Here is a 16,493-nt window from a genome sequence, read left to right on the forward strand (position 1 = left end):
TTTCTCACGCCCTTCATGGTTGGTTCTGCTGTCTTGCGGAAGTAAGGACTGGATTCTTATGATGAGCGGCTGTGCGAACACTTAACAAGTCATATAACGTTAACTGTCTATTGATTTCATTGAGTTTGGTGAGACAATGTGTACGGATTGTTTACATAAACAATACCCGGACAGGGTGAGTAGTAATTTATATCACTGTTGCAGAGAGACTTAAATTTAGTCCTGCCTTAAACATAGCTAACGTTAGTGTGCTAGCTTACGTACAGATCTAACGTTTCCTTCTATGCACGTAAACCAAGAGCGTTGTTCTAAACAACTTTTAAGTAGAAATGCTTCGAAAAGTTAAGATAGGTTTGTAGCGTTGTTCATTGCTTTCTACAATTCTCGTAGGGAAATACTTGTCTGGAGAATGGATCTTACCTCATGAATTATGTTGGCTGTGCTAATTGCCACCAAAGGGACTTCGTTATGATAAGCAATAAGACCACGGTTGATGAGGACGGAGAGGAGATTGTCACATATCTGCGTGAGTACTGTTACTGAGTACTGAGAACAGTTGTCCCCCCTCTACATAAGCCTACAATGATTCAAGTTTGCGTATGATGCTTTTGCAGATATGTGCAAAAATTGCGACCACGTCATAGCACGGCATGAATACACATTCTCGGTAGTGGATGACTATCAGGTAGGCCTAATTATTTGTTTTTGGATATTTTGGAAAATATGACAATTCTGCGAATTCTCAGTTTTGTGACGTTTTCATTTCACTGATTAAAAAAGAAACCATACCTCTTTCTAGGAATACACAATGTTGTGTATGCTGTGTGGAAAAGCAGAGGACTCCATCAGTGTTCTCCCAGATGACCCCAGGCAGACGGCCCCCCTGTTTTAGTGTCCCTCTTGCGACTACATCTAGTCTAGCAGAGTTATCATAGTAGGAAAATTCACAAGGACGCCTCCTGTAACGTTTGATATCATCAGCTGTCGTCAGTGTTAGATGACATGAAATTGACATCATTTCTGCCCAAAACTCTGACCATTCCCAAGCAGTCATACTTGTACCCGTTTAGTTTAATTCCAATTGAATCCATATGGAATGAGTACAGAAAAGCACTCCAACTTAATAGAAATCCGGTCCTTGGAGAGATGCAATACACCATAGTCTGCAACCAGCAATCCACACACTGTAGGACTACAGACTCACACAGAGAGGACTACAGACTCACACAGAGAGGACCGCTGCTGTAGGCAATCCCATGTGTTTATATAATTTCTGCAGAAAAGTTCTTTAAGTGTTTATTTTCAAAGCTTACTCTCTGCCTTGATTATTCAGCTATTTAAAATAATATTTTTGAGCAATTCAACATAATGCTACACAATAAGGATATGTATGTATGCTTTTGTAAAATAACTTGAGTAAAGAAAAATACATTTGGTTCAGGATGTTTTCATGTAAACTTAGTTGTTGGTCTCATTGATGGTTCTGTTCATGAGCAGTTTATTTTAAAAAATAAACAGATTGATTTGTACAGACAATATACAGTACGATGTTGTATAAATATGAATAAAAAAAGCAAATGACCACAGTGACTTATGTACAACCTTAGTCATGCACGTTTCTTCCCATTTTCACATTTACATTCCAACAAATCAGATGTTTCTTTGCGTGATAAAAAATAAAACAAACAAGAAATGCTGCCGGCAACTCAAGGAAAAATGTCACACTACACTAACAGGTATATCTGATGATGCCACAATGACTGGCAGTTTACATAGATTCTGTACAGTTATTAAGACTAGGTCTATCAGACCAGATGTCTTGTCCTTTTTAAGTACCTTGTAAGATACAGTAAGCATGAGTGGTTTGGTTACAGTGGACCGAGCATGTGGCCTATTGACAAAATGTACAGTATTTATAACTTCATAGACCAAAAAACAGCTTCTCTCACTTTTTCAATGACTAAATCAAAATCAGTGAGAGTGGAGCTACTAAACCTTAGTGATCTGAATCTCAGGATGAAATGCTAACAGACTATCAGCTTTCTAAAGCTTGTATGACTAAATCAGTTTATGGGAATTTATTTTATTTAAAAAGCCCAATATCATAAACTGCATTTTGCCAATAGTGTCACAGTGCACTGCTAAAACAATGCAGATTGAAATATACATATATATATGTTGGCTTTAACCTCTACTGCGGTGAAAGATAACTGATTGACTACATGTAGCTAGTGTTCTTAATAGGACAAGGAAATATGTTTTTAAAAATTGACAGTGTGGCAGATCTCTTCTTTTATCCTCATATTTGTTTTGGTTTTTCTTTACCTGGAGTATAGTTCACTGGTAGAGGCAGACTGCAGGCATGGAGGAGAGGACACTGCACCAAGACAAATGACCGCTTGCAACATGTGGCTGCCAATGCAAGAAGACATTGTCATCATTTCCGAGCTTAGCTGTCAAGTACCGTAATACACATGTCCATAATAAATAAATACATTCTATTGATACTGTTTACATTACATACATTCCATTAATTACATATATATACACATGCTTGATTGAACCACATAGGGCTATACAGATATTTAACCATATGGCCATCTGATCAGTTGATATCCACTGACCGATAAAGGCAATGAAAATAGAAAATAACTCTTCATAAGAAAAATAAATAATTTTTGGACTGTAACAAATGACATATGAGACAATAGTGAAGTAAAAAATAAAGTTATAAAAAAAGTGAAACATGACAAGAAAAGGCTGTGATTTGGCCATAGAGCTGACAATCCATAGAATGATGTTAATTCTATGTTTTTGGCAAAAAGACTTGAAGTGGAAGGACCCTTCTAGGGCAAGCCATAAAAGAAACTTCAGTAAAAGTGTATGAAGGAATGACGTTGGAGTGACAGAAATCAAGGAATAAATAGAAAACAAAACAAAATGGTGCACAAGATATCTCAGAGGTATGGCAGACAGGAAGTTGAAAAGGCAAGGGACCATTTTCCCATGGCGTCATCATAATTATCATCAGTGCCATCGTCATAGTTGACATCGTCAGTAACAAGGCTCTTTCAAGCATTTCGTTCAGTCTCGGGTCACTAGTGTGTCGGGAAGCTCAGCTCAGGTTCAAACTACAACTCCCAGAATTCTTCCAGACACCCCATAGTTAGAATTAGGCCATGGTATGACCTTAATTATGTCCTACCCACTATACTGTACAACCCCAAGTCCACCCCATCCTGGATCTGGACAGGTGTTCATCTGCTTAGCTTGGTAGTGACTTTGCCTTCATGGCTACCCAGCCGGACTTTGGGGCAGTACCCCGATGCCCGATAGGCCCTTAGCTCCGCCGCGCGAAGAGGTGGCGGGGACCCCGAGAAGCTGGAAGGCGATTGGCTGCGTCCCAGGAAGACTCCGCCGCCACCGCCAGCGGCGTCGTGCGACTCGTGCCGTGAGGGGGAGGAGCTTAGGGAGCGCTGCAGGGATGAGGAGGAGGGGCTTCTGTAGTGAGGGGTGGGCCCGCCGCGCTCCTGCATCAGCTGTGTGAGGTTGTCCAGGAGATCAGCGTCGCTAGTGCTACTGGCACGGATGCGGTAACGCCGACGCCTGATAAGATAAGACAGATTCAGAGAAAGACATGAAGAGAACGTGTCTCGTTTGGTTGTTTTGAACAAAAGCGTCTGCTACTAAAATAAAATATAGCCATAAACAAACAGGACTCCCTGTGCAATCGCTGACTGCACCTTTAATGTTAGGCGGAGAAATATAGACAGAGTGACATTGATGGAGAAGACAGAGAGGAGGAAAGAGAGAGAAGTTAAAGAAGGACACATTATTTGCAGCATATTTCCCTTGATGTCAGTCCTCAAATCACCCTGCTGTTGCATTAGCTTGTCAGAGAACTTGCTGCTCTAAGCAAGCCTAAGGTGAGCATTTTGACCTTATCCAAAGCCCTCTGTTGATTCAGCAAACCGTAAACCATAGAATTCCCCAAATATCAGAGAGCAACACCGATGGTACGAGAGAGCAGAGATGCAATATTTAAGTGCATGAGAGTTCATCTCATCTCAACTTCTCATATGTAATGTATGTATAGGTATGTATGTTAACCCATCACCTCAACACCCTGCATAACATTTATGGTGCGGGGTGCACAAGTGTGTGAGTGTACTTGCTCTCTCTTTACAGTATGTACTTGTGTTGTGTATTGACACACTGCATGTGTGTGTGTGTGCTTGCTCTCTCTTTACAGTATGTACTTGTGTTGTGTATTGACACACTGCATGTGTGTGTGTGTGTGCTTGCTCTCTCTTTACAGTATGTACTTGTGTTGTGTATTGACACACTGCATGTGTGTGTGTGTGCTTACGGTCTCTTACCGGTTATCTCCGGCAGGGCGGAGGGGAGGTTTGCCCGGTGGCGGACGTGGGAGGAAACGACTGGCGGCTTGCACATCATTCGGGGCCAGCGTAGGGCTCAGGGGCCGTGGGATGCGGCTCCTCCCTGATGACAGGGACGACAGCGAGGCGGGGTCCTCGGCCTGCCAGCCTCCCCCATTCCCACCTACCGAGCCCCCCAGGGCCAGCCGGTCTCGCAGTAGCGCTGAGGGGAAGTGTTCGCAGGAGGGCGAGAGGGCCGGGGAGAGCGCGGGCGACAGGGGCCGCCGCGTGGGCGAGTCGGGGTCACGCACGGGGATGCGGCTGGCCCGCGGCGAGGAGTCTCGTCTCGGACGGGGTGGCGGGGGGGTGGCTCCCGACGGGTGGGTGCCCTCCACGCCGCCAGCCGTCGTGTCACCCTGGTCAGGGAACCCCGAGTCGCTCTCGCCCCCCTCTATCTCCATCTTGGAAGTGGGTTTGGGGGTGTCTCCGTCGATGGGGTCCCGGTCGTGCGGAGAGTCCAGGGGTGGCACCGCGGGGCTAGGTGGGTCATCTGGGCCGAGCTCCCGCTCGTGCTGGTCCATGGTGCTGCCTGGCTGATCCTCCTGTCTACCATCCTGTTCAGATTTCTCCTGCTCACCAAACTGGAGGGAGAGAGAGAGAGCGAGTGACAGAGAGAGAGTGGAGAAGGAAAAAGCGTGGGAACAGCACGTGAATTCAGAGAGTCCTTGAAGATGATGGAAGATATACAAAAAAGCCTCTTTTTTCTCCTCAACAAACTTAGATACAGAGACAGGAAGAGAAAGCATTTGGGAAATCAGTGTTTTCTAGAAATGACAATTTAAGGTCGATGGTACTAGGGAAACCACTGACTAACCATCGACCACCAAACCACAGGCGGCACAAAAAAGAAAGGAGATTGCCGAAACAGGACATCTACCATCATGGATCAGTGTTCTTGGGTTGGGCTAAGTCGCCAGCTTGATAATAACCATGGACCATCAAACCTGTTCTTTGGTTTGGTTGAACATTTCAGCTGAACGATATGGCAAAGCTGCTGATCAGACTCACCGGCTCTTGTTGAGTGCGGCCGATGCGCATGACGGCAGCAGACGGGATAGTGGGCAGCCGCCTGAGGCCTGTGAGGCCGCCACACAACCCCGGCATGCCCGTCATCCCCGTCAGGCCCGGCAAGCGTCCGAAGGGAGGAGCGGTGTGGCACAGGACGCCCCCCAGCTCACTGGAGCCACCGACACTGCGCTGAGGCAGTGGGTCCGACCAGGTACGGGGGATAATCTCAGGCCCCAGCGTGCACCCGCCGCCACCACCGCTCCCTCCCCCGGATCGCTCCTCATCCTCGGGCTTGGAGCCAGCCGAGCCCCCGCTCCCGCTGCCCCCCTCCAGCTCCACCATCACCCACTCCTGGGAGTCCCCTTCCTGGGGCACGGGGCTCAGAGTGACGGCCACGTAGCCCCCGCTACTGGCCGCCTCCTCCTGCTCCAGGGAGCCCTGGGAGCCCTGCTTGGGGGAGCCGGCGCCCCCTAGCTGCAGGAGGTCCTCGTCGCAGCCGCCGCCACTGCCGCTGCCTCGGAGACTGCCCAGGCTGGAGCCGCGCTCTCGATCCTGGGAAAGGCCGGGACGCTGTTTGCCCAGACTGAGAGAGGAGAAAACAGAGAGAAAAAGAAAGAGTGTGAGGGAGAGAAAACAATATTAAGTGCTTAAGTTGCCTTGCTTCTATTTCCAGAAAAAAGTTGGAGGGAAAAGAAAAGAAAAATCAGGACTACTGTATTCTTGCCTGTTTTTTACGGTTCTTGCATCATCGGCACAACTTTTTCACCATAATTAGCACTAATTCAATGCTTACTATGCACTTATGTTACAGACTGAACCCACAAGTGGAGATAAATTTCACAAATGACTTTCACTGCCTATACACCTACCGGTAGTTTGAACAATATATAACAGACAAAAGAAATATGAGAAGTATGATGCAATCAGGGCATTTAGTGCATCTAAACAAAACAAAAAATCTATGATCAACAGTAATTTACTGTATATTAGCCACATTGTGTTTTAACAACAGTGTTTTATGCCAATTAAAAAAGACAAAACTGTGTATAACCACACCTGTGTATTAACCACAGTGCCTAATAGCCCAATGAATCAGAATCAGATTGTACTTTAATCAGAAAGAAGGATGAAGGAAAGAAATGCATTCACATGTATAACACGCCCCTTTGTATTAACCTCATAGTTTAAGACATTTTGCAAAATAAATGTATTGTAAACCTTGGCTAACAGGTAGGAAATTACAGTACTCACTAAGCCTCCAGGAAGCGCTCGATGGTGGGTTTGGGTTCGGGGGTGAGCCGCTTGTCCAGGCCCATGCTCTGGCTGTGCCTCATGCGACGGAGCAGCGGGGCCACCCGGTCCAGCAGCACCGTTTCGGACCGCACCCGACGGGGAGAGCCCTGAATGGACCCGCTGTTGGGGCTCTGGTTGCCTTGGTTCTGACTGCGCTCCTCTTCACTGGCCACCTATGACCGGGTTGGAGCAACATGAGAAACCATCTGGTTACCGAGACGGTCCTTGAATCAAGACGATTCTTTTCAAGAGGCTTCATTGTCAGTAGCAACTAGTTACGGCTTTGAGGAATTCATCTTCAGGACTTAAGGGTCGTTGTGGTCGGTCATTATGTCTAAGTTCTTGTTAAGATCAAAATGTTTCATCTTCATTGAAAATAATGAAGGAGATAAAGTGACTGACATCACTGAAGCCAACATTGAAATAATACAAATCTATTTTTATTTTGTGATTTAGTACGCTAAAGGTGATACACTGGCAATACTGATGGGCAGCCTGATGGGCATTGATAACATTCACTGTACAAATCTTATACAATCACTGCTTATCATTTTTGCCCATTATTAATTACTAACACAAGCTGCCCATTGTAGCATGTTGGCCCATCAGAATTGCTAAAGATGTTACTTGGTGCATTATTAATCTAAGGGTGGGTTTATAGTATGTCGACTGAGATGTTGCTACAACAAACATGTTTTTTGTTGCAACAACAAATCATTTATACTATATGAACTCGCCAAATGATACAGGTTGACAAAATGGTGGGCAAAAAAGTATTTGACACTTCACAAAGTGGTCATGTAACTACATGCATCAACTATTCAAATTTATCAATTGAAAACTACTTGTATCTGATTTTTTGTAAAATGGCAAAATTGACTAAATTTGGAAATATGACTAAATAATTCATTGTGTTATGTGTTGTCGTCAACCATGTGTCATTTGATAGTTCTTACTTTGTGCCTTAGCCGGCGGTTGGTGTGGAATCTTTTTTTTTTTTTTTTTGTCGCCATTCCGCTTGTCGCTGCGCCATCGCTGGTCGACATTCCCACAAACCCACCTTCACTCTCCGCAGGGCAGCTGGCCTCACCTCCCTCACCTTCCTGATGAGCGGCTGCTGCTGTTGCTGTTGCTGCTGCTGCTGCTGCTGCTGCTGCTGGACGTGGTTGCGGTTGCGGTCTCGGTTGCGCTCCATCTCCTCCCACACGTCAGCCCCCAGGGCATGCTGGGATGGCATCGGCGGGCAGTTGTCCGCGTCGCTCAGCCTCTCGCCCTGGAGCACGTCCTCCGTGTTTTCCCGCTGCAGGTCTCCGGGCACCGCCGACGCGTTGGCCATCCTAATTGGACGAGAGGCTTGTCAGTAAAGTAATGCTGGACCGTGATGGCTGATTTTAAAAATAGAAGGGTGTTATGGGCATACCCCATGTATGCAGGAGTGAGACGGGTCAGTTGCTGGGCAGTGGTGGCCAATGTCTGGATGCTCAACAGGCCATCTGAGTCGCTGCGCTCCCAATCATAGGGGTCATTCTCCATTACGTTAAAACTCTTCATGCTGTTGTCGAACACGGACATGAGCATCTGCAAAGACAAAAAAATCCTCACCATCAACAACTCAGTAAAGCTATCATCTATTGTTGATAGTTCCCTACAGACAAAAAAAATCTTCAAAAACCGCAAAAGGTTACATTTCCTCATTGACTTCATTTTACAGTTATGCATATAACACAGTTATAACTGCAACACACACTATACAACTTCCACGATTCATCATAACAACACTACATACAACAACATTTTACCTTCTGCCAGCATTAATGTAGTGCTATATCAGTTACTAATACATTGATGTCTTGAGGAGGTAAATGTGAGAACATTGCTGTAAGTCACTGTGACATTGAGAGCCTTACTAAAGGACACTCTAGCTCGAAGTTGACCATCTACAAATCAGGAACCCTCCGTTGGTTCCTGGTCATACTATTTCTGGCACTACTGCAGCCTCATCAATACACTACTGCATGATGTGGTGCGACAGGAAGTGGTGAGTGAAGGGGAACTGTGTGGGGGACTTCAAATTTCAAAACCCCCCCAAGGATGTGTACCCTTCTGGTTTCCAAAGTGTGGGGAAGGTCTACTCCAAGCTACCTATTCCCTTCCACAGAGAGTAATTCTGCCTGTGAACAGATCTGACAGGTTATGGTCAAGTGAGAAAGTAAGCGGCTTGAAACCTCACAGACACAAAACTGAGAGCCTATGTTCAAATCACTACGTGCCCACAAATAAGGACGATATGGAAATGGAGCACAGACAGTTTCATCATGCTCCCCACTCGCCAGACTATGATATTTTGGAAAATCTACCAAAATATGGCTCGAGCAAAAAGATGAAAGTTAAGAAGTAAATAAATATCCCCACAGCATGCCCGGGGGAATCTCCCACTCATGCAGGAACAGCAGCTAATGTGGAACAGTGAAGAAGCCCACAGAGCGATGGGGAGTGCTGGAGCATCCTAACAACATATGCTCCATATTCCTCACTTCAGTCCTCATCTCATATTTATGCCAGTGTGCTTGTGGCAGTGAGTGCACACTTCAGACAAGAAGATATTCCCGGAAAGATACTCAAACACACACACACAAACACACACACACACACCAGAAAACAAAAGCATTACATATTACATTACCTTAATATACACATGCAAACTTACAAACAGGCACAGGCTTGCAGGTTTTCATATCGGAGTCACTGGTCTGCAAGCACACACACACACACAGACTCTCTCATACACACATACACTCATACACACACAAACACAGACTCTCTCATACACACACACACACACAGAACAATGTGCACTACCTGGTAGTCCGGTTTTGTGTAGTAGTCGAGGGTGGAGATGTGGTCCAGGAAGCTGCTGAACTCCGAGGGCAGGTGCTTGAGCATGAGCTTGTGGTCGTAGGTCTCCTTCATGTTCCCCACCTGCTCCTGAAGGATTATGGGACAGGGCAGGGAAACATCATTTCACTCAAATGAGAAAAATGATCTTAAAGATCTTAAAAATAGCCATGGCACTGCAGAGCATACACATGGAGGGTGCAAAAGCCCTCAGCAGTCCTGGACTGTGTTAAACTTACAACAACCAATGAGGCTTTCAGAATTTCTATACTGACAGGTTAAAACTGGAGTATTACGCGGCAGTTTGAATTGAAACAATGACCGTACTCCTTTTTTGGTTTGGCTTTTTGGTTTTGTTACCCATACACTTGTTTTTCATGACGCAACAATCTCCCACATTAGGCCAACAATCTCCCACATTAGGCCTACTGACAACTGATTTGTCCAGCTGCCATTTTTGCTTCCGTTATGGTTTTGCATCCCTTTAAATCTTATTTTTGATTAAATTACTTCATAAGTTCTTGTGTTTCCTAAATTTAAAACTGTGTATCTTCCAATCTGGGGCCAACCCAGGCCGGTACACTTACTTTGTCCTTGACCTTCCTCCAGGGCAGCTGACCCACCATGAATTCCACCAGCATGTAGAAGAGGGACCAGAGGTCGTCATGACGACCCATCTCCTGTTTATTGTAATAGCAGGTCACAGATCAAGGAAGGGCAAGAGAGTGACATGTCTTGATGATTCAAACAAGCAATTAGGCAAGGTCTGTTTTAAAACTGGCTTGGGTCAAAGGGTGTGGGTGTGAGAAAGAGAGAGAGAGAGTGAAATACAGGAGAAGAAAGGGAGATGGAGAGACAGGGAGAGTGAGAGAGTTTGTAAAACGTTTGTTAAACAGTCTTAATATGTCAGATTTACCTTGTTTTTGTGGGCGTTGATGGATGCATAACGCACTGTCCCCCTGAAACCTGCTACTGGACGAGGCTTTGGAGAACAAGGAAGGACAGAAAGGAGAACGGTTACCAAGAAAAGCAAAAGTGAAAACAAGACCAAGAAACAGAAAAAGAAAGAAACCAAAAAAAAAAGTAAAACACCGTTTCTCACCGGTCGGACTTCCTGGGAGGAGTTGGTGAACTGCCTCGCCAGGCCGAAGTCAAGCATGTAACACGTCCTGCATGTGCTTGATAGGCGACCCATGGCAAAGTTGGACTGCAGAAAGGAGTGACTGATTTAGTGTGGGGAAACATGATGGCAATGTGCTAGCAAAGCTTTCCCTCCTTCCTGTCTGCTTTCACTGTGTCTTTCCCTATTTTTGTAAGTCTTCGGGATGCCTATATACTAGCTCTCCACCACTGTGCAAGTCTTTGGGATCACATTATATTATTATATTTTTGGTAGTAATATCTCTACTATTGTGGAAGTCTTTAGGAAGCCTACAGTGTGTCTGCTGAATGACTGGCAGTAAGCAGTTTGGCTGCTGTAGAGGCAGCGGGCTCAGCTCTGGCCATCTGACGCAGGACGCATGCCAGTGCCACCTGCGCCGGCCGGCGGTCAGTGCAGCAAACTGCCCCCGTCAGACCTCTGCACCGACAAGATAATCAGGCTTTTGTGGTCAGCAAGGCTTCGTGGGCATCAATCTAAGAGGCCATGACTGGGCAGAAAGAGCAGACTGAACGTCTACTGTGAGCCAGTCAAGAGAACAACAGCAAAGAAGGTTTACCGCCATAGTCTCAATCAAACACATGCTGCAAGCCTCTTTTTTGGTCAGTGCTGGTCAGTGCATGCTAATGGATACAAGGTGATGTAAGAGTGCCATTGTAGAAGCTAGCATGTGTTTTTGAAACATCTTATCGCCTGGGTAATCTAAGTGGTCAGATGGTCATGGCCTGTTATGTCCTCAGAGTGACTCATGTGCACAGCGGCCACTGCCCTGCCTACTCATGTTGCTGTTTGGTAATACTTTACTCTGTTCTAAGGACGAAGAAGAGGATGATGTCAGTAACATGCGGAGTCACATGCCCTCAACTGCAATGATTTTTGAGTAGGCCTGTAGGAGACCAGCTTGCACACTGGTAGGCCTGTAGGAGACCAGCTTGCACACTGGTAGGCCTGTAGGAGACCAGCTTGCACACTGGTTTTTGAGTAGGCCTGTAGGAGACCAGCTTGCACACTGGTAGGCCTGTAGGAGACCAGCTTGCACACTGGTAGGCCTGTAGGAGACCAGCTTGCACACTGGTAGGCCTGTAGGAGACCAGCTTGCACACTGGTTTTTGAGTAGGCCTGTAGGAGACCAGCTTGCACACTGGTTTTCCGCTAATGGGGGATGAAACAAAGAAAACAAGTAAAATAAATAACCCTGAAATCCTAAAGTGGTCAGAAAGTGTAGCTGCTGATGAAAGAAATAACATGCCACTGCAGAATAAATGTGTATAATGAGCAATCAAACCGGCACTATTGATGCTGGAACTTTTTGGGAGACTGAATATCTACTAAAAGCTTCAGACCAAGTAAAGCCAAGAAAAGAATTCTTAATTGCTGTGCACAATTTATATGGCTTTTTAATGATCACTTCAAGCTGGACCAGGGGTTGTGGCCTTGCTGAGTGTTTGTAATCTCCTCTGAGAAGTATGGTCTGGAATCCTCAGTTGTCTTTGCCATATTTTTCATCTGCAGATTTGATTTTTTCGCCCACTAAGCTACTAAGCCACTAAGGAGTGATTTAGCTGATGAAAAGAAAGAAACAGCACCAGCTACCCAAACAACAGTAGCTGTGGCTTCGAGGAATCTGAATACTCAAAAATTTGTGCAAAAGATGGTGCAAACAGGGTTCCCACTCTAAGTCAAAAGTACAATTCCATGACTTTTTCCTGACAAAAAATCTGAATTTCCATGACTTACTATATAATGAATGGTACAATATGCCGACCAATGATTTCAGAGCAGGCGTGTAGCGTTGAAGAATCTTTTACTTTTTTAGAGCGGGAGATGAATAAATGGACATTGAATAGAGTTGGGCTACTAAAGCAAGCAGTAAAGCTAATAACCAGATATACACCAACTGTGCACGGAAATATTTTTGTATTAATGTTTTTTGGTAAGTCAATTTTAAACTGCTACAACAAAATTCCCTGATATTCCATGACTTTGCCCCAAAATGATAAAATTCCCTGACTTTCTGGAATAGACCTTCCAAAATTCCATGATATTCCAGAAATTCCATGACCCGTGGGAACCCTGTGCAAACCAACTCATAAGCAGAGAGTCACATCACAGGCCTTACCGAACAGAGTTGTTAGTGATTCTGTCTGCACTTGTTTTGTTAGTCTGCTCTGATTCAATCCTGTCACTTTCAAAGTAATTTTCATCTGTGCCAACAAACACCCCTAACTCAAACAAACCACAAAGGTATCCAGACCATGTTAAATCAAGTGCAGAGTCTGTAGAACATAAACAAAAATATTGTTGTTTGTTTCGTTAAAATCATGCATAGTATCACAATATAGACTCTGTCCGTATGGCTCACCGGTTTGATGTCCCGATGCAGGAAGCCGACAGAGTGGATGCTCTCGATGGCTGCCAGAATCTGCCGACCAAGTCGGAGCGTGGTGGACACCGAGAACGTCCCGTTCCGCATCGTCCGACGGAGGTCTGCGAGGTTCCTCCCCTGAAAATGGAACGACACTTCCATGTTCACAAGCGTTCCTACTTTACACAGCACATCAAAACAACAGCTTTGAACGAGCTGAATCAATCAAGGATGATACATTTAGCTGGGAGTCAGTTCTGCAGCTGTAGGAGAAGTTCTAAACACAACTAGTGAACAAGTACTGATTATAACCTACAGTAGCACAACCTCCACACTGCGGTATACAACACGTAGTTTGGGCGGTACACGAAATTCTGCATTTCGATGTTTTATAGGACAGAGAGGATGAATGAAACTGTGTGTGTGTGTGTGTGTGTGCGTGTGTGTGTGCACTAAAAGGAATACCTCCCTGACATTTCCATTTTAAAAAGAGACAAACAAATAATCTCATCTTTGCTGAATGACTCTTACTCTTATGATACAAAGAAAGAAAAATGCATAAAAGACAAGGAAAATCTCAAACATCAAATACTGTACCTGTAGCTCCATCACAACATAATTGAAGCGGTCATTGCGGCCACAACCAACAAAGCGGCACACGTGGTCTTTACCTATGGAAGCAAGCAATAAACTATCAAATTATTTACATTCCATGAGGTTGATAGAAACATATGTGGTGTAACATTGTACTTAAAATAGATGCCAAAGAATAGTAAAAATAAGATTTTTCAAATATCCTTTTGGAAACTGAAAACCCATTGTTACACATCAGAACAAAACATATCTATTACAGTATAACAACAACAATAAAAAACATGGAAATACATGGAGCTGTCTGAACTAATGAACAACAGGGAAAGAAAGAAAGAAAGTTGGTTTCCCATATAAAGATCCAGTATATATCCCTATGTAACCTGCGTTGTGCTGATCCAACCCTGCACCTGCCTGGCTTCAAACCCACTCCTTGCAGCACCTCGAATTGGGAGGCCGGAGTGCTAGCAAAGAGGCTAAAACATGGGCGTTAGCTTCTGTTGCTTACACGTCTCATAAGACATCGGTAAGGAGGTATGCTTACTGTACAGCTAGTGGATCGAACCAGCTCTGTTATTTCTGACCGACCCTCTCCCAACCCAGCCACTTACCCTGCAGCCTCTTGAGCACCGCCACCTCCATCTTGAGGACCTGTTTGGGCTGCTGGGCCGACTCCACCTTAAGTGCCACATTGACCTGATTCAGCTGATCCAGGACCTCATAGATTTCCCCGAAGCCCCCTCCGCCTATCTTCTTCACCTTTGGAGGAAGATGAGGCACAGGAAAGGGTGTAAGTGAGGAAGAGAGTGACAATAGACATAGAGAGATTGGTGCTAGGGGGGAGAGGGAGAGATTGTTTTTTTGGGGGGCTTGTTGTGATGTAGTACTGTGCTTATGATAAAGAATGGCAGTTGTACTTCTGTTCTCGAGGGCATATTCAGACATCTTGTCCTAAAACGGTAAATGTGACACAGTTGCAATAACCTGGAAATAGTCTGTACTCGAAAAGCCACTGTTTCGCTCAATGGGTCTATTTATGGCCATTTTGCTGATTCTGCACCTGTTAGTTACAGATGTCCTGAGAAAGCAAAGACAAAAAGGGAGCAAATATTGTTTACAGAGAAGTGTGTGTGTGTGTGTATGTGTGTAAGAGATAGAGAGAGAGAGAGAGAGAGAGAGAGAGAGAGAGAGAGAGAGAGAGAGAGAGAGAGATGCTTGCTCACTCAATTTACACACATCAAAAAAGTCAGGTTGCAACTCACCACTCTCCATCGGTCCCTGACCAGGTCTGTCACTGACAGGATGTCTGTCTGTTCACCGGCCCCACTCATCCTGACGTTCACGAGTGCACTGAGCACGCCCAGACCCGCGCTGCACCTGGCATCAGTGACACAGGCTGTCTACTGCAGCACACAGACACGCACACATCAGAAAGAGTTACTCAGCCATCGTCATATGACGAGTAAAGATACTGTCACTGTTTTCTTTCTCCAGAAAGATGCACAATAAAGCATGTTGCCATCTCAATTACCTGTCAGTGCGTTGCGGTTATTGTTGCACCCAATACAAACGTGTCGCTAATGCTATTTGCATATGGATTGAGATTAGCCCACACAAATGCACGATCAGCAACAGAAGTGTCAAAATGCAGCTATCCTCAAAACACTAAATCAATGGCAATTGTTTTTGTTTTTACTCGGATCGACAATCCTTTCGAATGAGAGATGTTTATCATCCACTGAGTGAGTCTAGTCAGCAGTCAACATCAAGATACAGCTAACCTTATAGGCTGGGTATCAATTCTATGATTTGCGCATCTGCTGACGATAACTCGTATCATTGCTTGTCATATTAGCTGACTGTCTACAACTGAGCGATGAGGGAATTTTTAATCATCTTCTCTATGCGTCTTTAATTTTCAAAAACACCTTCCAGCTTTTACTAAACAAACGCGCCAATATGTTGACAAATTGGCTATAGACATAGATCAGAGATGCTGCACTTATGGCTTAGCAAGCTAGCTGGCTGGCTAAAATTAGCTGCCGACAAGACGACCTTACCTTGACAACAAAGCGCAACGTTCCGTATCCTATCTCTCTTGCTGCTGCTGGAGCGAGCGAGCTATAGTGAAAATAACAACCAGTCGACCTTACAGTTTATCCCTATAGAGCGCAACAATGGAAGACAGCTGACTATACAAAGTGCATGTACCCTAAGTAAAATCGTCTAACATATGGCAAGCATTTTGCCTCTGCGGTTTGATGAAGGACTGCATAAAAAGCAGCAGCGCCGCAATGCAATCTCTCGCTAAATGTCTTGGTAGCGGGCTAAGTTAGCAGGCAGCCATGTAGCTCGCTAATATCCATTCCCGTACCTTCCTCAGTTGTGACAATCCAAGGCAGAAATTATAAGACAGCAGACGAAAACACTTTTTCTCGAGGGGTATTGTTGTCCACAAGCCATGATTCTGTCACTAGGTTGGGTTTGCGCTCAACAGTGAATGCTGCTTGCTGCATGAATAACGTTAGCGCAAAAGGTAGTCCGACTGGTTATCCCCTCTCCTCCCCGACTCATTCACACAAGGACCATGTTACGTCATACGTTAGTGAGACTTCTTCGGAGCTACTCAGCAGGGAACTAACGATATGGCAGGGCTGCTTTATAACTTAATCAGTTGATCTGCATTTGGAAATTGATTGTTTATGTAGTACTACTGTATTGCAAAATGTTTTATTTTAATCAA

The 16,493-nt window shown here is 45.0% G+C and overlaps 2 protein-coding genes across 7 annotated transcripts; one reads left to right on the plus strand and one right to left on the minus strand.

Moving 5' to 3' along the window:
- Positions 1-25: 25 nt before the first annotated feature.
- On the plus strand, positions 26-1,601 carry churc1 (churchill domain containing 1). Its single transcript, XM_048249535.1, has 4 exons — positions 26-175; positions 391-526; positions 615-685; positions 800-1,601. Exons 1-4 carry the CDS (start codon positions 137-139, stop codon positions 890-892), a joined length of 339 nt encoding a protein of 112 aa, XP_048105492.1. The 5' UTR covers positions 26-136; the 3' UTR covers positions 893-1,601.
- Positions 1,482-16,365, minus strand: ttbk2b (tau tubulin kinase 2b). Of its 6 annotated transcripts, none has more exons than XM_048249523.1 (15): positions 16,125-16,365; positions 15,013-15,150; positions 14,362-14,509; positions 13,757-13,830; positions 13,157-13,297; positions 10,738-10,842; positions 10,552-10,617; positions 10,223-10,315; positions 9,600-9,725; positions 8,161-8,318; positions 7,801-8,077; positions 6,699-6,913; positions 5,448-6,030; positions 4,380-5,020; positions 1,482-3,606 (listed from the first exon to the last, which is right to left on the minus strand). In XM_048249523.1, the coding sequence occupies exons 2-15, from the start codon at positions 15,079-15,081 to the stop codon at positions 3,258-3,260; spliced, it is 3,045 nt and encodes a 1,014-aa protein (XP_048105480.1). In that variant the 5' UTR covers positions 15,082-15,150; positions 16,125-16,365; the 3' UTR covers positions 1,482-3,257. The 6 variants fall into 6 exon arrangements, with proteins under 6 accessions (XP_048105480.1, XP_048105484.1, XP_048105479.1 ...); XM_048249527.1 differs by having other exon boundaries at positions 7,831-8,077; positions 15,013-15,153; XM_048249522.1 differs by having other exon boundaries at positions 15,013-15,153.
- Between the last annotated feature and the right edge of the window lie 128 nt (positions 16,366-16,493).

Source organism: Alosa alosa, chromosome 8 (genome assembly GCF_017589495.1).
Source record: "Alosa alosa isolate M-15738 ecotype Scorff River chromosome 8, AALO_Geno_1.1, whole genome shotgun sequence".
Classification (NCBI taxonomy): Eukaryota; Metazoa; Chordata; class Actinopteri; order Clupeiformes; family Clupeidae; genus Alosa; species Alosa alosa.